General features: G+C 27.3%; 1 protein-coding gene across 1 annotated transcript; it reads right to left on the reverse strand.

Annotated features, from left to right (window-relative positions):
- Positions 1-548: 548 nt before the first annotated feature.
- Positions 549-26477, reverse strand: LOC129959212 (collagen alpha-1(III) chain-like). The gene is made up of 9 exons (XM_056072036.1): positions 26409-26477; positions 25127-25215; positions 19307-19520; positions 11669-11803; positions 11019-11087; positions 10352-10750; positions 7274-7498; positions 4740-4820; positions 549-2755 (listed from the first exon to the last, which is right to left on the reverse strand). Exons 1-9 carry the CDS (start codon positions 26430-26432, stop codon positions 2660-2662), a joined length of 1332 nt encoding a protein of 443 aa, XP_055928011.1. The 5' UTR covers positions 26433-26477; the 3' UTR covers positions 549-2659.
- Positions 26478-27198: the final 721 nt, after the last annotated feature.

Below are 27198 nucleotides of genomic sequence, written 5' to 3' on the forward strand. Positions count from 1 at the left end.
AGGAAATTAAAACAGTTCAATTCAATGGAATAATTTTAAATATATTCACTGAATGCAAAATGAAGACACTTGTTGAAAACAAGACAATATTCTACAAAAGAAATAATCATCAGTCTTATAAACAATAGAATATTTTTGAAACATTAAATAAATATTGAAAAACATTTTCATACCAACATTTTCCATTATTTGGAAATAAAAATTATTTAACTACAATAAGACACAAGATAAAAAGAAAAGTCATGAAATAAAAAAAAATACATATTAATATGAATCATAAATTATATATGTTTTTGGTTCCTTTAATATTTCCTATAGTGGAAATATCCTAATATAAGACACAGATTATTTGATCTTAGGAATATTAGAGATTTTTTTAAATGTTGTTTCCTTTTAAAAAATATACATTGTTTTTGCTGTGTAAATTTTTATTTAAAAGGATGAAAAAACAAAAGGCAAGTTAATCTCAAATCTTTTAAAGGGAAAAGTATGACAAAACTGAGACAAAAATGCTCTATCATATTATATATATATATATATATATATATATATATATATATATATATATATATATATATACAACTGTCACTACCAAGTGGAATTAATTACACTGTTAGATGGAATTTAAAAATATCCCCATACTTTTGATCTGTATCATTATTAAATGCTAAATTCCAACTTTTGTTTTGATGTCTTTGGGGACAGGCTTTTTTTTTTTTTAATGTTTAAATTGACTGATTTCTCAGTGTGCAAATAAACCTAAACTGAAATAAATAGCACATAAATAAATAAGCTAAGGTTTGCAGTTTATATATGCTGATTTAATATATTTTCCCTTCACAGCACTAATTGTTCTTCCTATTATTTCCTTTCAGTATTTTTATTTTAATTTTATATCCAGCATTATATTTTTTTTTTTTTTTTCTGTTAGTGATTCACTATTTGCTTCAATCTAATTTTAGTGAATAGCTTTGATGCCACTGTTTGTGAACATTACGGATACAAACAATCCCATTACAAGGAAACAAAACTTCAAATGTTATAATTTATATATAAAATGTACTGCAAGTATTTTTTTTTTTTTAACTTCTTAAACATTCTATATATGTCCATGATACTTTTACTGTAACTTTCATTACTAAAGATACGAGAAATACAGTGAAATATAAGATATTTTTAAAAAGATAACAGTGTACCTAGACAAGCACATCTTCTAGAGTGTATGTGAATGTGTGTGTGTGTGTCTTTTATATATATATTACTGAAATTATTATCATAACTTATGAGCACAAGAAAAAGTTACCTTTTATTTTGGTAACATTATTAGTTGAGTTTTGAGCTGATAATGCAATCCTAAATTGACAGATTTTTGCTTATTTTGTTAAGGCAGAAAGAAAGTTAAGATCAATGAATATGGTTTTGAAAAGGCAATTTTGAAATATCAACATATTCAGTATTTTTCCCCCAAGATTCATAAATTTTTTTTCTCTCTTTCTTCATTCCCTTCATTCCAACTGTTATCAGATTTTCATCAACTAATTAACTACCTTTTCAAAACCACTTCATTCATTACTTGCTAATTAATATTATTTCTAGTGTATTTAACAAGTTTAAATTTCGACTCATTCTTTGAATTTAGCTCTTTCTATCTAAATGGATTTTTTTTTAATTTAGCATGCATTAAAGTATATAAAATGAAAGTAAAAAAATATATATATAATGGAACTTTTCCTCCACATCTAAGTTTGCTATTCATAAATAGCTAAAACTCCTGATAATGAAATAACTTAGATCCACAACAGTTATAAATACCCAAAACTCTACTGAGACGGATAGATTATAAACATTATAATTTATATATTTTCAAAAACTATGAATAATATAGCATTTAATTATTACCTTTATTAAGGAAATTGTTTTAGAGATAAAAATACACTAAATTTTATCTTGGGCTTCTCCTGTTCTATAACATGTTCACTAGATCCTAATTTTTCCAAATTTAAATGCCCTATTTAAAGCTCTACTTAGGGTTACTACTAAAGTTACAAAAAAAAATAGTTTTCTAGTAATATTTTACTAATAATATTATGAAAAATTCGAAAAGGTCTGAAAATAATCATTCAAAACATTCTCAGAAAACTACATTCCTCAATTTTTGGAAAGTGAATCAAGACATACAGAAAAAATTAACATGCATTAGTAAATCACTCTTTAAAAAAAATCAACAAACCAGATAATAGATATAAAACAAAACATACAATAAAAATTTTGCTCTTCATACCTATGTTTTATCTAAATATTTTCATAACTAAAATAAAATATTCTGTGAAGACTCAACACTCGACTAATAATTGACATATTACAATCAAATAATTAGTAAAAAAATTCTTTAACTGTATAAGCTCTGTCGTTGAACACACATATTTATGTTATTTTTTTTCAGTTATATATCTTTCTAAAAAGATATAATCAATTCCAGTCAGTTTTAAAAGCATCAGTTGAAAAGTCAGTTTGAAAAATGCTCCAGTATTTAATATCACTTAAATAAATATTATTGTAAAGTCACTATTTTAAGTAGCACTTTGATATCATGCTAGGAGCAACATTAAGGAAATCAAACATCATAAAGCAAATAAATCTCATAATTTGAAATAATGCTTTAGTCAGAACTACTACTGCTGCTGCTGCTACTGCTGCCCCATCCTTTGTGCTTGTAAAGCTTCTTCATTTTCTTAGGTTTCATCAATTTACCTACCTAAAAAAAATTTTAAACATCCAGTTGAATATTTCCAACACACATATTTTATAAAATCGAAAGGTTTGTTTTACTATCAATCAGAATATTCACTGTTTTTAACAGGAAATATCAAATTTCAGCACAAAAAATTAATTAAATGTATGTTGAGATAAATAGTTTTTCATAAAATGTATTTATTAATCGCATTAAAGATAAAAGTTTAAAATTCTACTTAAGAAACAAAAATATATGTATTAGGTTTATATGCTAATTCATTAGATAACAATAATAATACCAATGTGCAAATTAAACTCTTCCAAATAACTTCCAATATTATTACAGCCTATTCATAGGCCTGTTACTGTAAAGGCAGAAGCTGGATTCTATTAAGATCTACATTCACTAATGCACAATTTACTTCAAAGGTTAATGGTAAAACAATAGTTCCATTTAATTCTTCACTAAAACTCAGTGTCAAAAAATTTCATAAAAATATCAGTGATGACAAATAAAATTGAGGAAACATTTTAAGTTGACCACAATATTACAAACAACACAGCAAAGATTTGATAGGGTACGGAAATGTATCTCAATGAGGTGAATCTGAATATATCTTACACAGCTAAGTAAAAGAATAATGCAAAATAAATAACTTGTCATAAACTCATGCATTCTTAGAACAACCAGTAACTATATCACTATCAAAAAAAATTATGACTGGAATACATATATGTCAATCTAATTTGACCACTTATAAAATATCTAATACAATGTTATTCACTGCTAAGATCTGGATTTAATACAACTGGCTTTTTTTTTTAACTTTTATGAAAATAATTATCTTTATCCAGTAGCATAATTTGGAAAGCACACAAACATAATCCCAGCAAAATCACATCTTACTAGATTTCAATTAGATACTCAAAAAAGACTATGTTTATGTTATATGAAAGTTCTGAATAGAATATGCTGCTAAATATCCTTAATTGCATTCTTAATTAATTAAACACATATCTATAGGTGTGAGTGCATAAGTGTCAGTGTCTGTGCTAAAAATTTTAAAATTTCCAGAGATAAAAAAATTTGGGATAGTGATTCTTAAATACCTGAAAGAAAATATTAAGTTCATTGCTCAACCTCAAATAAAAGTAAAACTTTTATGAACAAATTTTTTTTTTTTTTTTTATTGTTGAAAGACAAGAATGCATATGAAGAACTGTTGGCAGTGTTTTAGAAAAACATAAAAAAAATGTTTAAAAGCAAACAATTGATAATTTAAATTCAGGATCAACCACTGATTTGGCATATTTTCAAGTTTTTTTATAATAAAAAATTAACTATCCACTAATTGCTTTGAAACATTCATTAAAATTTTTCTTACGTTTCAGTATTTGTGAACTTGAAATATTATTATAACTAACTTTAATAATTTATGGAGAAAATTAATTATTAGAGGTCTTTTTAAATCATCTACTTCAATTCCTATTCTTATTATGAGAAAAAAAAATCCAAATAATAAAAAGATATATATTAGATTATTTTATACAAATTAATTCTTATATTAAAAACATTAGATATGAAAATATTCTAACCTTAATTAATAATGGATATACTAACTATTAAAATATAGAGAAAGACAAATAAAAACTTTTAACATATTTTAAGCTAAGCTAGCTACTTTTAATATAATACAGCTAATATTTCTTTTGTTACATTAATAGTTAAGAAAGATATTGTAAAGTAAATAAGTGGCAATAAAATACTGCACAACTATCTCCGTGCAAAGTAAAAATAAATAAACTCCCTGCATTGAATACTAAGACAGAAAAAAAATGGTCTCAACATTCTTTTCACCAGTCAAAGAGATTATTTTTCTTTGTAGTTCAATAAAAGACAATTTTTTAAAAGTCAAAACAAATTAGATATCTGTATACATAAAAAGATTCATAAATTTATTACTGTCACATTTTATTCCAATATTTAACATTAAATCACTACTTACTGGACTTTTACTTAGCATGTAAGCTCCAGCCAATGCAGCTGCTCCACCAGCCAAGGGAGCAGCCATGCCACTTCCTTTATGCTGAAAGAAAAGATGCATAATATTTTTAAATTGCTAATGTGTTTTGTTACAATGCATTACAGTTAAAAAGAAAGGATGTAATGCATTTTTATCCACTCAGAAGGAAAGAATGAACAATATAAAGAAAGACTTTTCTCTTACCATTTTCTAATTAAAAGTATGTGAATAAAAATTGTGATAAAAATAAATATAAATAATATATATATAAATCAATAAACATATCTGTTTTGTATTAAAATTCTACTGCAATTAATTTTCTTTTTCCAAGTCGTCCTATTTCAGATTAGTCTATATAATTTCCAATTATCTTTCAGTTTTATTAATTCAATGATTTTGCTTCTAAAATCTATGTTCTAGTATCAAGTCATGTTGATATTTCCGAAAATGAAATGAAAGATATGGCAGCAATATCAGCAACAGTTTTTACTCCAGAGGTGCCCTTATTGTGATGTTGAGAAGTCCTTGGCTATATACATTTTTCCTACTAGGCAATTAGCATGGGATCAGCAAATCCAGAATAAGATGCATTCCATCAAACCTATCATTGGATTGTGGCCTAATCTACCTATACATGAGGATGACATCAAATTGACTCACCTCCAAATAGAACATACTCGCTACACACAGTAACAAATCATTTTTGGTGAAGCAATACCCAGTGTTGATGTTACAATAAATCACATTTTAATCAAATATCTTTCTTTTAACAACTAATGGTTACATTTTTTTAATCATTGTCATTAACTTTATAAGATCTAGTGGGTGAAAAATGTCACCAAATATTTTTAAGTTTTTAAAACTATTGGCTTTTATTCTTGTATTTAGCACTTGTTAACTTCTGTTTGTCTTTTAAGTTTTTACACTGTTTAATTGTTTCACTTTTTTTTTTTTTTTTTTTTTTTTTTTCTTCTTTTTGCATCATTGTTTTACATATTAAAATTTTACATTTTAGCCCACTTATTACCTGTACTGTCAAAATTTAAACATTTTTATGTTGATACCTTTTTTTATATATTTTAATAAGTATGTTTTATAGTCTTCTCTAATGTTTTACCATTTGCTAGGTGCAGCATAGCCAAACATGGCTACTGCTTCAAATAACTGCACCAACCAACGTAAGATATTCCTGTTAGAATTTTTCTGTTTGAAAAGTTGTACAATCTCACAATAACTATCCCTACTCATTTCTGCCTCCTTAAAGCACAGTAATTTTACTCATGATCATATGGTGACTAAACAACAAAAAAATTTCTTAATGAAATGAATACTTCCATATTTTTCAAGTGTAATTACCACTTTTTAATTAATTTAAATTAGTATTTGCAGGCAAAATATCTCTAGAATAGTTAAAAACATTCCTAGGAATATTATAGCTTTGAAAGTTTTCATAGGTTTGATATCGATCAGTACAAAGAATCTGCCAAAGTTTTTAAGCAATAAAGTGTAATTAATTGTAATTATCATGCATAAAATTTTAACAAAACAAGTGTAAAATTATCACAGAAGGTTAACAGGGAATTTATCAAAACTTCTTACGGAGACAGCAGAATATCTATGGAACAAAGGATGATAACAAATGGTATAGATAATTTCAATTTCTTAAACTAAATGTTGCTTAATAGATATTATATTACATACATTTATATATATATATATATATATATATATATATATATATATATATATATATATATATATATATATATGATTTAGAATTTAGAAATACAGCCAAGCATTTTCAGATAAAATGATTGTAATATTTATAATATTATAAAAAATTAATATATATAAATAAATAAAAAAATATACATATAAAAACTATAACAAATAATAAATATTTCTAAATTTTTAAAATGATTTCCACGAAGAAATCATTTTCATCAATCAAATCATTAATACCTTTAAACCTTTACCAAATTAACCTTTTTCATATAAACTATCTCAAAAAGCATATTAAAATTGCATACTAAAATACAAATAGAGCACAACATACAAATATCTCTTTACTTCTAAGATATATTTAAGAATGGAAGAAAGGTAATAAAAATTATTTTCAACATAGCACTTTTGCCTTCTGAATAAAAATTAATCCCAAAAAACTGGAAAAGAATTTTCAAAAAAACAAGGGGGGAAAAATCAACTTTATTCGGAACAGATGGTTTGCAAAATATATTCTGCCATCATACATTCATCAAATATATACTATAATACTTTAAATTTTCAACTACAGAAAAATCAGAAATCTTCTTAAAACATATGAACTTTTTTGTTTAATATCAAAATAAGTTGAAAGTTATTTTATGATATATCATACAAAAATAAGCAAAAGTAAAATGAACTCTAATAAAGGCAAAGTGAGTGTAATTTTAAAAATAAAAACTTAAAAATGTGAAATAAAATAGATATATAAAGTAATATGCAAAGCAATTGACAAAACTTGAATTTAAACTTACCCCATGACCATGTTTGTTGCCACCCATCAATGAAGATACACCACCCATTAATGCAGCAGGTCCCAGACCATGACCCATGCCTGGAATCTCATAGCCATGTTTCTTCTTTTTCTTGTGTTTGCCTCCTAGAATTGTGGATCCAGCAACACCTGCTAAAGCTGCAGCACCAGCAGTTGCCAAATTACTTAAATTTAAACCTGAGTCACTTTTCTTTTCTTCTTGGCCCTAAAAAAAAATTTATAATTATTCTGCATAAGTTGATTATTCTGCTAACCGCATGTTGATAATATCACATTTTATTTAACTAATAGAAATATTTACAAATACTTAAAAACATATAACTAATCATTCGGAATTGCAGGATAAATTATAATGCTAATGTACATGGCACAGAAATAGTTTTTATTATTTATTGTCGAATGGCAAATATCAAATATAAACAAAACATTATAGAATTTTCAGATTACTTCATTGAATATTTTTACAGCTGTACCTGAACTAAGCTCTTCATTTAGAAAATTAACAGAGCTGCAAAATATTATTAAATGGTTTGAAAGAATTCAATCTTCACTCGTTAGTCAGAAGAAAGAAGCTATAAAAGAAATCAAGAAATAAGCTTCAAATAGAAAGTTTAACCCTTACTTACACAGGTGGTACACAGAGTACTCTAGTCTTTAAAAAACTCTTCATGAACTCCATGGGAAAACATGTTATTAACACCCCCTGCCAACCTAACCTCTTGTCACTTATTTGTTTCGGATAATTAAACAGTAAAAAATTGAAAGTCTGAGATTCACACGTTTCTTCCACAGATTATTTTCAACAAGTCTTGCATGATGCAGTGAGCACTACACTTGTGTAAAAATGTCAGTATTTGTTTTCAACCTTCATATTTTGTTATTTTTTGTATGGTTATAAAGCAATATTACTGTTCACAATACTTAAGATTTATTTAAATAATCTTAGAAATAATTTATTGATATACAAGCAATAAATAGGATTTTATATATTTATTTTAGGTTTCCAAGGAGAAAAAATATAGTTCAAAAAGATTTATTAGATAAAAAACTAAGCAAATATAATGACAAAGAATTTGATAATACCAGCAAACAGCAGATAAATGAAAGTGATCATGATTCTCAGATTGAATTAGAAGCAGATTCTGGTGAAGAAATTGCAGAAATAGATATAAACAAAGATGAAGACTACTTAACTAAGATATAATACAATGGTAAAAAAAAAAATAAAGGAAAAGTAAGTGAATCTACAAATGAAAGAAATTTGATCATAAATAAATATTCAAAAACTCCAAAGAAAAATATTTTAAAAGAGATAATGCCATTTATAAAAGCAAATGATGTTACAGATGAATTATCTGCATTTTTCAAAATTATTAATGTAAAAATGATAAATCTGATAGTTTTTTGTAATACAAGCATAAATATTGAGGACAGATGTAAAAATAGAACTGGCAAATATTAAAGATTCACTGTAAAAGATACTGCTAGAGATGAAATTATGGCAGTGACCAGAATGTTATACCCGATAAGTTTGAAAAAGTCAGCAAGATTAATTTACCTGAATTGTAGGCAAATGATGGCCCAGGTATTGAACTGGTATTTGGGTTATGTCTTTAAATAATTTCAATTTCTAATGAGTGTTATTCGACTTGGTGATAAAAAAAAAATACAAAAGAAGAGAAAAAACGTTAGCCCCTATAAGAGATTTTTTTGGATTCTTTTGTACAACACTATAAAGAATCTTATTCATCACGTAAACAAATTTCAATTGATTAGAAATTAGAGCTATTTTGGGGTAGGTGCTCTTTCATTCAAAATATACCGAAAACACTTGCTAAATATGGGATAAAGATGTTTGAACTTGCTGATGCAAAGCCTTTTTACACAAGCAATCTTGAAGTGTACTGCAGGACACAACCTAATGGCCCATATCAAGTTTCAAATAAGGCTTTTGACTTAGTTAACATATCCTGGTGAAGTCCCCTAGCTCAAACTACTGATTTGATCTTTTTGACTTTTATTACATTTTAAATTTCAGAGCATTTATATGTGCCATTAGTAGTCACTCTATCCCCTCCGCCATCTATTTTCAAGAAACTGAATAAGACTTTAATAAAAAATAAACAGTCCCTAGCCTGAATAATTTGACCGATTTTCCGAATTCATTTTGCTGCTTTTCGTGTTTAACTAACCAATCAGAATGGTTTAAATTTATTGTGCAAATATAATTTTAAAAGATAATTTTCATTAGTGTGATAAGATATACTTCAATGAAGTCAGTTGACAATACTAAATTAACATTACTAAAATATGGTGGATGAATGATAAGATGGCTAATCATAAATGAAAGAAAAATACAAATGTAAATTGACAAAAAATTATACTAAGAAACAAATATTTTAAGATATAATATGATATTGATTAAAAGAATGTTTAAGCAATGTTTTATTGTTACCACTGTGTGTCATTTTATTTAATGAATTTTAGCCTTTTTATGTTTAATCAAAAAATAAAGAAATAATAAAAGAACATTTTATTTCTTAAAACTTTTATATTAACATTAGCTCTAGCAAGCTTTAATGGCTAGCTAGGAACAATAACTGTGCTTATTTCCAAATAATGTTTTTTTTAAAAATACAACTTGATGTTCACGATTCTCTCAAGAAAATATTTTTAACACTCAAATTAAGACAGAAAATAAAATCTTGTTATTTTAATAACCTTATATATGTTCTAACCATAATGTATATGAACAATTGTAATGGAGTCAAGTCCCATGATATAATAGAGTTGTTAAAAGCATAACAGTTCAGATCATCTATTATCACAGAAAATCTTACAATCTTGCTTAATTTTCTAATTAATAGATATTTTAATCAAAATTTCTAAAAAATTCACAGTTAATGTGCACATTTATTCATCCTTCACAATATATCTAAGCAAAATTTAATAACTCTACTTCAAACAGTTTTTCTTTTAAGTGCTAACATGCGCACACACAAACACACACATTAGCCCTTCATATATATTTTTAAAACATTCTAAAATGGATACTAACTGGATACACAACTGAAGTTCCTGGATATGGCCCTGGTTGTGTTGGATAAGGGTTTGATGAAGGATAACCTTGAGATGGATAAGATCCTGACTGCCCAGGATATCCTTGTGGACCTGGATACTGATGACCACCAGGAGGGCCATATGGATTGGGACCAGTTGGAGGAGGACCATATGGATTGCTTCCAGAAGGTGGTGGGCCATAAGGATAACCCCCAGAAGGCGGTCCATAAGGGCTATAACCTTGTGAACCATAAGGACTTGATGGGGAATTTTGATTATAATTACCACCAGATGGTGGAGCATATGAAGTTGGAGAAGGTCCAAAGGATGGATTTGGTGGATAAGGCAAGGATGATGCATTGTAAGGTGACGGAGGTCGATTACCAGAAGAAGGAGACTGAAAATTAAATATAATAATCAATGCTGAAAAAGTTTGTAAAGAAAACAAAAACTAAAAAAAAACAATGAAGCTTATGTAGTTTATTTGTTAAATACACAGCAAAAAAATTAATATGGGAATGAAATCATACCTGAATAAGTATATGAATTAACGCATAATATAAGCTAAAATAATATTAATAGAAAATAATTACTTAATATATTTTTATTTAACAAATTTTGTTAATAAAAATGAATAATGTTTGAAAATTATTTAATGTACTTACTGTAAGACCACCTTGACTACTGGGATCTATCAAAAAACCTAAAGGCTTGGAAATGCCCTCACCTGAACCCTAAGAAAAAATACTTTATGAAAATAATATTATAATTAAACATCATGCATATAATTAAACAATTTAAAAACAAACAATATTTTAAATTCAAAGAATTTATTATGTAAAGCAATCAAATCTATTCTATATCTTACTTTATTACGCTCAAAAATAAATTTATAAGAAATAAAAAAGTTAATATATGATACTAAATCAAATTGACAATTATTGAGGCAATCACAGAATAATAAGTTAGTAAAGGCAGAATCAAAATTTAATTTCAAAGAAGTTAGAAATGAAGATTTCTTTCAGAATTCATTACATAATTTAGATTAAATTGATTTCATAATTATTAATACTATCAATAAAATGACATTCATTGACATATTACGGCTTCGATTTTCTTACTCTTTTATTATATATAAAGATGTAGATCATAATATTTCATAAAACGTATTCTTTAAATATATAAAACACTATCAAAATAAATCCTGAGACACTTTTATTATTAAAACAAAACTAAAAGTATTTCTGTCTTTTTTATACAAAATTTATAAACTATGATCAACAATGGAACTGTAAAAAATAATAAAAATTCTTACTGCCATTGGTGATGAGGTCAAACCTTCAAATTTTATAGAGTTAATAGTTACATCACCATCTACAGCTATATGAGATATACTTTGTAAAGGTAATTTATAATGAAATTCTGTAAAATGTTGACCATTCACAGCTATCTATAAAAAATAAAATATATAAACAATACAAAGACATGATAGTTGATAGATACACTATTAAACAGGTTGGGAAAAATATATAAAACCCAAAAATTAAAAATCTAGCATCCTCTAGCATTCATATTATTAGACATAAAAAAACATTGGAAAAAAAAGGTGTTCATACGGTAACAAATTCTGCCAAACACAAAACACTACGAAGTAAAATAAAAGATTAATTGAACAATAAAATGAATAATCTTACACAAAAAATGCTTTAGATATTAAATACTGTAGAATTATTACATAAAAGATTCAACTGATCACAAAAATACTAAACTTCAATTTCAAAAATACAAAAATCTGCATTTTTGTGAGAATATGCCATGTATATATTTCAGGAATTCAACAAATGAAAATAAATATAAAACCTAACAAATCACAAAAAAAATATGAATACATAATATTACCAAATATATGAAAAGTGTTAATAGAATGAAGCAAAATTTTTGTTCTTTTTGAAATGCTTTGTTTCTTGCATGTAAAAATTTCTGTGAAGCAATCAATTGCAAATAAATTACAATTTAAAAAGCAATTTTCTTAAAAACAGAAAGAAAAAAAATCCAAAACTTTTTAACAAAAATGTAAAGGTAATGGAAAATAATAAATAAAGGTACAAGTTATCCTAAGTAATAATTTATAACTGAGGAAACAAGAATGTCAATTGCTATAAGATCATACATATATATGCGAAATCTTCAGATAGAGTTAAAATCAAATGCATATTAGTACAGATACCATTACTAGTAAGTCCATAAATTCACCAGGTTCGCTTATAGTGAGAGTATGGTGTGAAAACAATCATGAGGCCTCAATAACGAACAACGACTTTTGTTAAGCACAAAGACACAAACAACGAATATAAAGATGATAACTATATACAGCCGAGACGTATACACAGAGCACACTGCAGCAGACAGCAGCCCACAAGTAGTAATCGGTAATAATAATGACCACTGCACACAAAGCGGCCAGACAGAATTCAGCAGGAGAGAAAATCTTTGTAGCTCCACTCTATGTACGGTCTCTCCAAATGGCTGCAATTCTCCACTGTCTCCTCGCTTTTCCAACTCACTACAACACGACACGATTCTGCTTCTAAAATAAACTTCCAGGATTCGGCACACAGCTCAGTTCAGCAATCGCTTGAGTTCCACACAATTCTGCATTATTCTGCCATTGCTTCGTTATCCTCTCAACAACTCCTTACTTGTCTTCGATTCCAACTGCGATTCACTGCAGCTTGAGACTGCTGGCCTTTTATAGTTTCTGGGAGGCGAGCAAGAAGGTTCGGGACCAATCAGGTGTATCTTGGTTCCTATTGGATAAACTGTCAAAATTCTTGAAATTTCCAGCATTATCTATTTTGTCGCTAAAGTCACCAAATTCGTCGCCAAATGGTCACAAAGCTCTAAAATCACTGGCGCAGCACCTACAGGGCTGATTGTAAAATGATCTTTCCAGTAATTGAACTAATCATGCTGGGAAGCAACATTACAAGTTTGTAACAATATTTAATCCAAATATTAAGTTTTATGAGACCAAAAAAAAAAAAAAAGGAGAGGCACAACTGAAACAATTCAGTCATGAATGTAGAAGCTAATGAATAAACATCAATATTTTCTAATCAATACAGATTTTTTTTTTAATTAAAAATATGGTACATACAAAAAATAGCAAATTTTATAATCTAACAAAATGTTATTTATAATTTTCAAAATATTTTTATTTACTATCATGCTAAACTGTGTTGATTTACTTAATCTTTGAAGTCATAAATATATATTTACCCAAAAAATATAAAATAATAGTGTATTACAAAAAATCCATGTTATCAGAAACTTTAATTTATTTAATTGATTTGATTTTTAAAATTTTTTATAAGAATAATAAATCCTTAAATGAATTAAAATGAAAATAAAAATGAGCACAATAACATGCAAATTCTAAAAACTGTAGAAAGTTGCTTTCATTTTTAGAAAACGGTTATAAAATTTAATTAAACATTGAAAGTGGCAACATAGAGGCAAATATGTGATTTAAAATATCTACAATATTTCCATTCAATAAAAATGGCAACACTAAAAATAAATCATCTTTTTAGAAAACAGTTTTTAATTTATAAAAAAAATTAATTATCAAGAAACCACCACTAAATATTTCTTTACAATTCAAAGAATTTGCAATCAAACTTTGAAGATATGGGTCATTCTCACGAAAACAGTCATTTTCATGTCCCCACTATAATTTATCATTTTTTATTTTATTTATACAAATTTTGGGGGGATAGAATATCTTAAAGAATGCAGTTTAACATGAAAACAAAATTAAAATTTTAAATTTTTATTTTTTATATAATTTATATAACTTAAATGTACCAAAATATCATTCCCTCACTTGTCCCCACTACTGATCAAAAATAAACAAAAAATGTTTCTAGATAAACAAGAAAGAAGTTCATGGAGTTGCATATTTTATTTCAGGATAATGAAATGTAGAATGGAGAAAATCCATTTTAAATTTAATTTCAGCAATAAATATTGACACAGCACTATTTTAAAGTTTGTCTCCAGTGTGTTGCATCATTCCCTCACAACAGTACATTTATTTATCACAGTCATCATGGAGTAAAAAATTTTTGAGAAAAAGTTTAGTGATTTATTATTGACAACACCCAGCAACATTGCAGCATGTTTTCATCTTCAACTTACTGAAGCTTTGGCTCTGGAATCCACTCGAATACATCAAAACAGGTAATTTTTTTTGCATATATCATTCCCTCATGTCTTTTTATAAAATAAAATAAAACAAAATAATATCTAAATTGAGGATAATTATAATTTACTTTCTTGTTTGAATGCATTTGTACATGATGGAACTCAGACAGTAGTTAAGCCTAACTACCATTAACAAATTTTAATAAATTTGTCATTCCCTCACCAAAGTATAAAGTAAGGGAATGATGCTAATGTGAGGGAATGATTCTTAAGTATTAAATATTCAAAAAATGAGTTTCTTCTTTAATTTTAAATACATTTTTGTGTTTTTGTTCTATTTTTAAGATTGATTCTGAATTTGGTAATGAAATACAATTATATGTAAAATCTAATACTACCCAATGAAATTAAGTGTAATAAAATATAACTTAAACTGATTTTTGAATTAAATATGGTTAATTTCTATGAATGTTATAAGAAGTTATATCCTGTTTAGAGAAGCCATAAACAATATTATTTTTTAAGCAGTGCTAATTAATAAAACTTGTATATTATTTTGTAAATTTAAATATTAAAATTTAATTTGTTTATGAATTTTTTATGGTATAAAATTAATCAAGAGATAAAAAGCAGTTTTCACCAAAGTAAAAATCTAATTAGTAAATTTAGAATGTATGCTTTAAGAGCATTATATAATATTTTTTTATCGTCCAGATATTTTTGTTATGGGGAAGACTAAAGAAGAAGCTCGTTTAAAGAAAAAAGAATATGATCGGAAAAGAAGGGAACGACTCAAGATGAATCCAGAGTCATGTTTAATATTAAAGGAGAAAGAGCGAATCAAATACTTAAGAAAAAAGGAAAAGGGGCAAGTGAAAACTGTCTCTGAAATGACCAACCGTAATTTAAGGATAAAGAGGAAGCAGTGGAAGAATAACTCTAGGAACTACAGATTGAAGAAACAAGCTGCAACAGAATCAATTGAAAATGATGCTAATGAGCCACCATCAACTGAGAATGTTCCAGGACAGTCAAGTAAACAAAACGTGTCTTTGTCTGAAGTTCAGAATTCAAGGAAAGAAATTGGTAAGAAAATACATTCCAAAAATAGAGCAAAAATGCACAAAAAGATAAAGGATCTTGAACATGAGATCTCTGTCCAAAAAACTCGAGCTGAACGCTACAAGAAGAGATTTTATAGAATTAAAAACCAAAACCAAAACAGAATGTCGCCAAGAAGTCAAATAAATAAATTTTTAGGCAAAGAAATAGTATTACCCTCAGTTCGCAAAAGGTTGGTATTTGGAGAAGCACTGCGTTTACAAGTAGGTAGTAATTTCAAAACCTTAGGAAAGACACACAGGGAAAAGCAGATGTTTCATAGACTGTTGCATGGAAAAATTCTAAAGAAGTATAGAGCATTGTGTTATGCAAAACGGTTTATGAAGTATCAGAAAATTAAAGAGTCAAGCGAATCAAATATGAAAAAATTCAAATTAATTTCTGAAACTGTATCAAAAGATGTGGTAGCTTTCTTTGAATCTGATGATGTATCTAGAATGTGTGCTGGCAAAAAAGAATGTATTACAAAAGAAAAGATAAAGAAACAAAAGAGAGTGCTTACTGATACATTAAAAAACCTTTATAGAAAATTTTTAAATGAAAATCCAAATTACCGAATGAGTTATTCCACATTTTGTAGAATGCGTCCATTTTGGGTTAAGCAACCGAAAATTCAAGATAGAGATACATGTAAATGTATAATACATGCAAATATAGAGATGATCATCTCAAGGCTGTATGAGGTTAATGTATCTGATTACAAGTCACCTGCATGTTTAATAAAAGCACTAACTTGTGATTCCAAGAGCGAAGATTGTTTGTCAAGGAAATGCCAGGACTGTAAGAACAAATTACCTGTGTATAATGTGCATGATGAGAAAGAAACACTGAAGTACAAAAAATGGATCTTTGAAAAAAATACATATGTTGTTAAAAATCAAACAAAAATTTCTAATAAACCAGTGAAGGTAGAAGTTGAAGCTACTACATCTGATTTAATTAAAGAATTAGAAGGCAGCTTACCAAAATATCTGACTCACATTTCAAACATATCACATCAGTATCAAGCAATGAAAAATTTGAAAAACAATTTATCAACAGACTCGATATTAGTACACATCGATTTTAGCGAAAATTATGTGTGCAAATATAACCAAGAAGTTCAGTCAGTTCATTTTGGAAGTGGTCGGCAACAAGTTACAATTCATACAGGTGTTTACTACAACAAAGAAAATGATGATGTAATTTCATACCCCTTTGCTACAATAAGTCCTTCACTCAGACATGATTCAGCATCAATATGGGCACATCTCAAACCAATTTTTGAGTGGATTCTTCAAAAATTTACAAAGAAACCTAAATATGTTCATATGTTGAGTGATGGGCCATCAAGTCAGTATAGAAACAAAAAAATGTTCTATTTGATATCTAACCATGTGCAGCAACTTGTTCCTGGTGTTGAGAATTTCACTTGGAACTACAGTGAAACAGGACATGGAAAAGGCGCTCCTGACGGAATTGGAGCTGTTCTAAAAAGAACAGCAGATCGAATAGTTGCAGAGGGAAAAGATGTGCATAATTATAACACATTCATATCTGTTTTGAGAGAGAGTTGTAAAGGAGTAACTTTATTTGAAGTTACAAATGATGATGTTAATAAAAGTGATGAACTAATATCCGAAGATATTAAAACATTCTTTGGAACAATGAAAGTACACCAAGTAGCTTACAGTTCAAAAAGTAATATGTTGAATTTCCGTTCTCTCTCGTGTTTTACATACGATGCATCAATTTTGTGCAAACACTATAATTTGGGAACAGCATTTGAGTACAATAGTAAAAGTACAGTTTCATCAGTAGATGACTGCAATAAAGGGAAAAATTCTGAGGTGTTAAATATAGGAGATTGGGTGTTGGTAGAATACGAAAAGAATCTGTACCCTGGAGAATTAAAAGCAATGTGTTTAAAATATGTCACAGTTGATGTAATGGTTCCAGCAAGGGGAGGAAAATACAAATGGCCTTTCCCAAAAGATATACATAATTATCCATGTACAGATATCAAAAGAAAAATTTCTCAACCCATTCCATATGACAATCGTGCCAGCCAATTTTACTTTCCAAACTTATAAATGATTTCTTTTAGTGTATTACTTATATTTACTTGTATTACTTAAATATATTATGACTTTCTTAATTTAATGTATTTGTAATTGTTAAAATAAAAGTGTAAAGTGTTATATTTTAGTGGAACATCATTCCCTCACCATATGCAGGGGTGTTTGTGGGACCCCAAAAAATCCCCTGAAACTTTTACGGACTTACTACCTACATTTTGGAGTTTCGAGAAGGGGGGGGGGGGGGGAGAAATGAAAAATTACGATTATGAAGTATTGAATGACCTCATTATAAAAGTTCAATGAATTACTTTTTTTGCAAAATTAAGACCTTTGAACCCAGGTCACGTGATTGCACATCTGGTTGAACGAAGTCCCTCCCTTTTTTTTCTGCCGCGCCTACTTGCCGAAAAGAATCCAGAAGAGAATGTCCGAGACCCTTGGGAATGAGTCATAACTCGCAATAAGGAAAGAACAAAAAAGAAGTTTTTCCCCCTTTTCACGCATTATCACTGCCTTTGGAGAAAGAAAGGAAAAGTTTTCACCACACACACTGACCTTGCGTTTTCTGCTTTCAAAGCAAACAAAATTACCCAGATCAAAATAAATAATTCATTATTATTCCTACTTCCTTTTGAACGACGATCCCCGGAATTTCCGGGTATCGAAGTTCAAAATCCCCGGAATTCCGGGGTTTCCCCGGAGCACAAACACCCCTGATATGTGTCATTCCCACACTTTTTATATTTTTAAATTAATTAATTTATCTAAATATTGTAATTTTTTTGCAGGATCAATATTTTTATTATAAAGCTATTACATACATATATTTATATAAAAAGTTTCAAAACTTTTCATCAACTTAATTTTTTTTTAATTTTCTGCTCTCATAATGACTGTTTTCATGAGAATGACCCATATATTCAATAGTTCTGATTTCAACAACATATAAAATATTTATACATTTCACTTTTAAATATAAAGAAGAAAATTTAGTTTTATTGAAGTGAGTAGAGAAATTTAATTGAGAGACGAGCAGTATTAGAAAAAAGTATTTTGAAAATATAGTCATATGTATCAAAGTTATACATTAATATAAACTTAAACATCTATCATAATACAATCAAGAAAAAATGAAACAATCTGAAACTTGTACTCTTAATAATATAAAACATATCAAATTACTAACAGGGGTAATTTAGAATTATAGGTAAAGGTCACGCTTGATTCTAAAGAATCATTAGATTTGATAAATTACATCAAGATTTTGTAAAAAATTCTTATTTAATGAAAATTTATCATTCTACTACACTTGATAGACAATTATGTTTTTATGAATAATGCTTTGAATGCATATGAATAATCTTTGTCTTCAATAAAACGCAAACTACCTTTTCTATAAAAAAAAAAAGTAAATTTTCTGATGCCAAGAAGAAAATTATTTTGAAAATAACAATGCATACAGATGAGGAAATAAAATTTTATCCAAAAACAGTCATATACAGCTTAAAAAGCACATTCAATTAAACTAATCATATTTTCAAGAACAGATTTAAAATTTTAAATACCTTAAACTGATCACTTTCAATTAATATTAAAATTTCAAATTCTTGACCAACAGCAAAAGGAAAATATGGACCATGACTCTCCTCAGGGCCCCATTGTTGATTTTCAAAATATGTTCTAACAACTCTTGGAGGCGACGTAAACACTGGACTTAAATGTAATGAAATATCACTCCGTTCATAGGAACTTGGACCATTTTGCAGACTAATAGAGAAACTGCAAAGAAAAATTTTTAAAACTTAATGAGACTTAAATTTTTAAATCAAAGTTTTTTAAAAAACTCGTCTTAAAAAATGCTATAAATTAGCTGTTCACAATGAATATTAATGTAGAGATTTTTTTTTAAACCAAATCATAATTCAATACTAACTTAAGCTTAACAAGAAAAGATAAATTTAAGAAGCATCTTATCAACTCAAACCCCAGCTACAAAAGATCATTCTTAAGAACCTGTTCTCGCAATAGCTAAGTCCAAACCAGAAGAAGGGTTATTCTCCCAATTTTCTAATATATTTAAACAATCTCATGTGTCTTGTATTTAACTTGGAGAAAAGAATTAAGTATACAAAGAATTAAGTATAGTTCTGTTATCTATTGGTTTCAATATTTGCAGTTTTGGAATTCAGATAACATATTGACAATCATATGTCTTGCTAATTGTGAATGATGTCAAAGACTTACTGTGCTGACATAGATTATCTATTAATGGACAAGAGTGAGTTATAATTTTAGTTGTCAGATGTAAAATTCATCCATCTTGTTTTCTGTTATTATGAGTTCAGTTATAAAGTTATATGAGCATTCATTTATGAACAAAAGCACAGGAAAAACAAATATTCCATTCTTTGATGGATTTTGACCATGACAAATCTCTTAAATTTACTGGAAATCTGTAATTTTCATTTAAAGACTATAAATAAAGTTTAATCAGTTTGCTAGCAGAATTTCTGTATAATGAAATAAAGAGATAGTCGCATATAATTCCAAGAAAATTTTTTATAAAAATATGAAAACTCAATGAAATGTGCAGATTTGTAAAAACCTGTCATATTTTTTAACGACTGAGTAGCAAGAAAGTAGAAATGGCTATTAATTTTTATCCAATAAAAGCTCTTAAATTCAGTGTAAGATATTCATTTTTTTTTTTCTTTTTCTTTTCAACAAAATTAAACAGATTTAATGCTTTCCAATTTAGCTGAATTAAAACATTTTATTTACATGAATTCAGAAGCAAGCTAATTTCATAAACACATAAAAATTATTATCCTTGCTTTCAATTATCAAAAATTCACAATTAGGTTTATTTGCCCTTGTATGTAAAACAGTTTTTGTTGAATGATTAATTGCTCAATGAAAAACTCTTTAATACATGTTAAATTTTAAGAATTTAAATATCAATGAAAAATAATGAAATAACATGGATAATGCAAGAAGATAAAGTATCAACTTGCGATTTTCTCTACAATTAGGAAAGAGCTAATCAGAGTGCAATTATGTTTAAACTGTTTCCCCTTCTAATTAAGCAGTGCCATTGGTTAAATTTCCATATACTAGAATGCTTCACAGATGACAAGTTTTTTCTCATTTTAAATGTGACTAATGAATGGTTTAATGCACATTTATTCACGATCATGAATTAGACAAAAATTGAAAATGTAATAAATTAATAAATAAGATTTTGTAATAATGGAGGTCGTGTTGTATCTTTGCAGCCACAATGTATGGACCATCCAACTACACTTAAAATCTTTAATTTGAAACAAAAGTAATCAATGATATATGACAATATGAAGAAAGCTATGCAGTATATCATTATATCCAAAGTATGTACATAATGCATTTGGAAGTAATTAATACATTTTAAAAAATTTAGTTCCAAATAATAATAATCAGTATTCTATACAATCAAACTTGACATTTTAAATTACTTCAACATCATGGAAATCTTTCTATGTTCCTCAGTTAATATTCTTTTTTAAATAAATATCAAATAAAAATACATAATACACAAATTCATAGTTTTTCATGCAGAGCTTTCAATACTCTTAAGTATTTAAATACATACATCATATGAAATAAACTAGCTAATAGCTTTCACCTCATTCTAAACTTTTCAGTGAGCACAGAAGCAACTTTTATTCTCAAAAAAAACTAAAATATCTAAGGATAATTCATTCATTTCGCAACAGAAATTATGAACTTTGCTAATGATTAATTAACAGAAGTTAATTATCTGATTATCTCTCATGAAATAATCTTTTAAAAATACACAAATATAAAAAAAAATTAAAAGATAGAAAATTTTATATATTTATATCTTTAACTTTATAAATTATCCAGGAAGCTGTCACAGTCATTTCTTAGTCTATTTTTATGAATTTGTAATGTTACTTCCCTTTGCAGTTGATTCCACTGCAAAGGAGATTTACAGATAGCTTTGAAGGATGCTGAATAGATGACAGATTAATGGCCAACAGCAATGAATTTGGCAACAAAATGGAAGGATCAGCAGGAATTTTGGCAACAGGACAATTAGTATGTGAATTATGACAAACTTTTTTGTGCCTTGTCATAGAAGCTATAAAAAGCCAGAAAAACAAGCTGGAGTTAGTCAAATAAAGAAATTAGCAAGTTGAGTAAAGAATTGTACACCAAGTAGTGAACTAGCAGTCAAAATCAGTGAGTAGACAGTGGAGATTAGCAAACATTTGAGGAATGTGAATAATCAATTTAAATCTTTCCAACTGCTTTGTGCAGTTATGGTTGTTTATTATTAATTGATTTGTTGCTTATGTGTTGCTATATACTTAAGTGCTGCTCCTGTGTACATTTTGATTGTGCTTTTGTTGACTAAGAGATTGTATTGAGTAAATGTCCTTGTATTTTATTCAACCTGTTAGACTGTTTTACCAACAACACACAATAATGAACCCATTTGCAGACTTAGGATTTTCTGATGAATTTCCTATAACAATATTAATTGAAGAATAATAATAAAGAATATAATATGAATTTAATTCTGATACATTAATATCAGATTCCCATATAAAAATATAGATCCTTAAAAAAAATAATAAAGTTTAAATTACTTTAAAATGAAATTACTTATTAATATTTGGACTTCTAAAACTCTTGAATAAACTTATGAAATATTCAGCTAAAAACATTACATTAATCTTGCATTAAAGTATTCAATAAAATTTAATATTGAAAGAAAATAAAAATAATTAGGAAAATCAGTTTTAAGAAACTTTGAGACCACTGATATAAAGAGAATGAATGGCTTTAAAATAAATTATAGCATTGTTAAAAACAATAAAATATTTCTGCACAATCATTTCACTTTTTGCAGAATATATTATATCTGGGTATACATCCTTTCTGTCAACAATTTTTTTAATGCAACTCTTATTTTATAATTACAAACTTATAACTGCTCATTAGATGCTAACCAAAACATAGTCACAATATTTCAGAATAGTTTCCCCACATGTGAACCATCTATATCAGTTATTATTATTGTTTGGGTCTGAATACATTCTATTCAGTCCCAAAGTATCCAATATTTTAATAAAAAAAAGAAAGTGGAGAGGAGGGAAGAAATATATTATTAAATGAAAATATGCTTTGTTTTCAATAAGCTCAAAAATAAAAATTACAAGAAACAACAACTCAGAATGCATCCTCAGATATCAATTACCACAAAAACTACCTTTCAACAATCAATTTAATCAAATAGGTATTAAAAACAGATTTAAGAAATAACTTTCTACTTTCCAGCAAAAGACTGTCATCCATATACATCACAATTGCTTAGAAAAGGTGAATTATATAAAATGTGGACATTGAAAAGGTAGCTACAATTGTGCAGAAGTACAGTAAATGGCTGTGTATATCAGAAATTTTGTATAAAATGGTAATAGAATGAGTGGAACTAATAGAAAAAAAAAAAACAGTATCATACCACAATTTCTTCTATACAAGATTTAAGTACTATAATTCAATTTTCTTCCAATTGAAAGCATTAGTGCAATTGACATTTATAGACAAATAAAGAAACTTATGGGATTTAGAAAATGACACGTAATATAATTTTTTGAAAATTAAGCTATTGTAATCAGACACTTGAGTAGTACAGTTGATATATCACAAACAAGGTCAATTATCTAAAGTAATTAGTAATGTGCTGTGTCTAACCCCCTCACCCAAACACATAGACAATAGTCTATTCACTTCCTTTTTATTCTCATTCCTTCCTTTTCCTCTATTCTTCCTTCCTTTTTCCCTTCCTCACCCAAACACATAGGGAAACTTCTTTTCACTTTCCATCAGACATGGTTGATCTCAAAGATCACTTAGGTATATTTTATGTTTGTTCTTGAAATTAATTACTAATTATTTTTAGCTACAATCATAAACTTTTACAGAGTGGGAATGAATGAATTTTCATCATTAATTACTCACCCTTGGGTGCCAGAAGGGCAATTGCTATTTGGCAGAACAGCGTGTCTAAAGTTAACCTTTTTTTCATTTCATTTTTGACTTATTTATTTTATATTATATACTGTTGTAATTATTTTTTTTAATATTTAAATGCAATTTATCCCACTATAGAATTCAGAAATAAACATCATAAAAATAAGAGAAACAGATATTAGCACTAGAACCGACTGATAAGTTTTGAATTAAAAAAAAAAAAGGTAGAAATAGCATTATCTTTAATTTGATCAATCATACAAACAAAATGTGTAAACCTTAGAAAATGGCCAATATTAACTCCTAAAGTAATGCTGAATGCTCCTAGAATAAATATAATTTACAATACATAGCAGCTGCATTTACTGGCCAAAAAATACAGCTATAAATAGTCAAAAAAATTTCATACTAGCTGACTCATTATCAGTAAAAACTGATGAAGGCATATTGACTAGTCACTTTCTGTCACTTCAAGCTTGGAAAAAGTGACTATCTTTGTTTTCTTGCGACTATAAATTTGTTCTCAAAAAAATATCTTTATTGTTAAACTAAAACATCAAAAAAAAAAAAAAAATGGTGAAATATAAGTGTTATATTTTGATATTTATTTATGTTTAGAACATAAAAATATAAAACGCAAAACCCGATTGTAAGAATGCAATCCTTTTTACAAACAGTGAATGAATCCGATTAAGAAAGTTTATACTTGAGTCTATATTCCGGATGTTCTAAATATTTGGTGTCAATAAGTACACTTACTTTATATTCAATTCAAATGCTACTAATTCATGATAATTTCGTTGGTGGATGATCAATTCATAATTTTAACAACATCATGATAAAAGTTACTTTATCTCCCTTATTTATCTACAAATTTACAACAATATTCCTTTACCAATTATAAAATACAAAAATATACTATTCGTATTTGATAATAAAAACTAAAAATCAAAAGAGTGTCCACAAAAACCAACATAATATCCAATATCACTCTGTCTAATATGAGGCATAAAATAGCCATTCCTAACAGAGGCATAGCATTTTCCGCAAGAGAAAAAATTAGATTACTGCACTCTGAACCTGTTTGATGGTATCCGTATGACAATGCTACTAATTTAGTTTTTTCTGTCTCACTCAAAAGCAGAATCCCTTTTTTGCTAGATTTCTCTAAATATGCATAGTTATCGATCACAGAAATGTTAAATTCTACCTAATAGTATATAATTAATTAAACTAGTTCCTTTTCTTTTGGAACATGTTATATCATGTACTTCAATTTTTAAAGCTTTTAAATTTACTACCAATTCCTTAAAAATTTAATTTGATTAGACATATTAAAGACATACCATGTTGCAGAATTACCAACAACACCAGAAATTCTTATTAGATTTCCCGGTTGTAAAGGATGTGGTAATGGTCCAATGAAAGGAATGGTCTGTAATAATAAAATAATTTATTTACTAAGCAACCACAAAACTAAAAATATAAACAGAATGGATTATCATAACTGATGTCATTCAAAAGAATCCTATATTCTTTTAATATGCAGTCCATTATTTTAAAAAATATTATTAAAAATAAAAATGTATAACTTAATATTTCTTCCAGTTGTATAAAATTATATTATGCAAAATTAAATACTCCTTAAATTTATGACGCTAAGTTCATAGCATTTCTAGCACTCATAGAATTTCTGAAACAAAATAATTTTTCTTTCTTTTAAAAATTTAAAACAGAGGGTGTTTTTTTTTTTTTTTTTTCTTCTTTCTTTCTTTTAAGAAAATTAAAACAGAAGGTTTCTTTTCCCTCCTTTGTAATACATCTCAGAAGTTATTTCTTGTTCCAAAATCTATTTTAAATTTACCTCTTTACTATTAATGATCAATACTTGTGGAAATCAACAGTATTTATTTAGATGTTCCATCCTGCTCTTTTCCCTAGAAAGAATAGATTTGTGCTAGGACATAGTTTTAAGTTTAAATAAAATATTGTTAAATTTATACAAAAAAAGATATGAAAATGCTTTTTATATCATAAAATTACTACTTTTTAAAGAATATAATAATATAATATAAAGAATACTACTTTTTAAAGAACGAAAGACACAAATATTTAACATTCTACCCTCAACTTCTGTTTCTTGAAGCCCATTATACTATATTTCATCAAAAGCTAATAATTAAAGCTATCCACTTTTTTAGCAACAATAGGCATCACACCATTGCAAGCATATCTTTACAATTCTAAAGACTTAACATATAATATTTTTTTATAAACATTTAAACCTACATATGAAAAGTTCACAAAAATTGTTTAATTTTAAGACATTGTGATTTAAATTCACCAGAAATAAAACGCACCCTCAGGTCACCAAAGTATTTTCATACAGCAATCGTTCAGCTGAATAATAAAATTTAAATTTCCTCAAACAATAAATGTTGAAGTTAATCCGTATGGATGTGACTGGAAAAGTTCAAAAAGTTTTAAAACAAACCGAAACTATCAGGTCGATACGAACTAAAACTACAAACATGCAAAAAAACATGCAAAAGTTTTGCGAGATCTTGATACTGAAAAATAAATTATGATTTAAAATTTTATTTCTGCAATGATAGCACTTTTACATACAGGACTATAAATATTCGAATCCATGCCAGGCCAGAGTCTTTCACATTACGTCATAAATGTTTATCCTAGATGAAAAGCTACGGTTATAAATAAAACCGGAAATGGCGAAGTAATGGCATGGATGACATACCGCCTGATGAGAGAATTTTTCCATCTGGTCCATAAACTTTACAAAATGTATCAATATAGGAAATATAAAGACATGTATTTTTTGATTCACAGACAATAAGGTAAAAAAATTAATTTCAGAGATGTATTACAATAGATACTTGCAATATGAATATTTTTAAATTCATTTATGATTAGAAGCTCTTTTTAAATTTATTAAGTTACTTTCAGAACTTCTTAAATTGGAAGATTAGATTTCTTTTAAAATTACACTTGAAATAACAAAAATTAGCTTTACCTGTTGAGAAGTCAGAGCATTTTTTCAATTTCTGTGAACAGGCAAAAGATCTTCAACAATTCTTGATTGTTTTCGCAAAAATTGATGTTTATTTTAACGCCTACGATTACGTATTTCTGCTCTCCCACGCTTATGAAATAAGCCTCCAAAAATAAAATCTAAAAAATTTATTTTTAATCTTATAAATATATATGATATTTATTATATTCATTATAATGTTTTATATTCAGGGATATTTTTTTCATTAGAGTAAATTTTGCACCTTATTACTGTTATAGAAATTTGTAAATTAAAATCATACGGCTTAATTATCACTGCACATTAAGTCTGATTCAAATTAAACTTGTATTTTGATTATTTGAACTTAAATGTAAACAGTGCGGA

Source organism: Argiope bruennichi, chromosome 2, assembly GCF_947563725.1.
Source record: "Argiope bruennichi chromosome 2, qqArgBrue1.1, whole genome shotgun sequence".
Taxonomy (NCBI): Eukaryota; Metazoa; Arthropoda; class Arachnida; order Araneae; family Araneidae; genus Argiope; species Argiope bruennichi.

Excerpts from the sequence above, each read along its gene's own strand:
- LOC129959212 (XM_056072036.1), bottom strand. The coding sequence starts at position 26,432 with ATGGATTCGAATATTTATAGTCCT. Across the intron at positions 11,804-19,306 it reads TTGAAAGTGATCAGTTTAAG|ATAGCTGTGAATGGTCAACA; the intron begins GTATTTAAAATT and ends TATTTTTTATAG. Across the intron at positions 2,756-4,739 it reads ACATGCTAAGTAAAAGTCCA|GTAGGTAAATTGATGAAACC; the intron begins GTAAGTAGTGAT and ends AATTTTTTTTAG.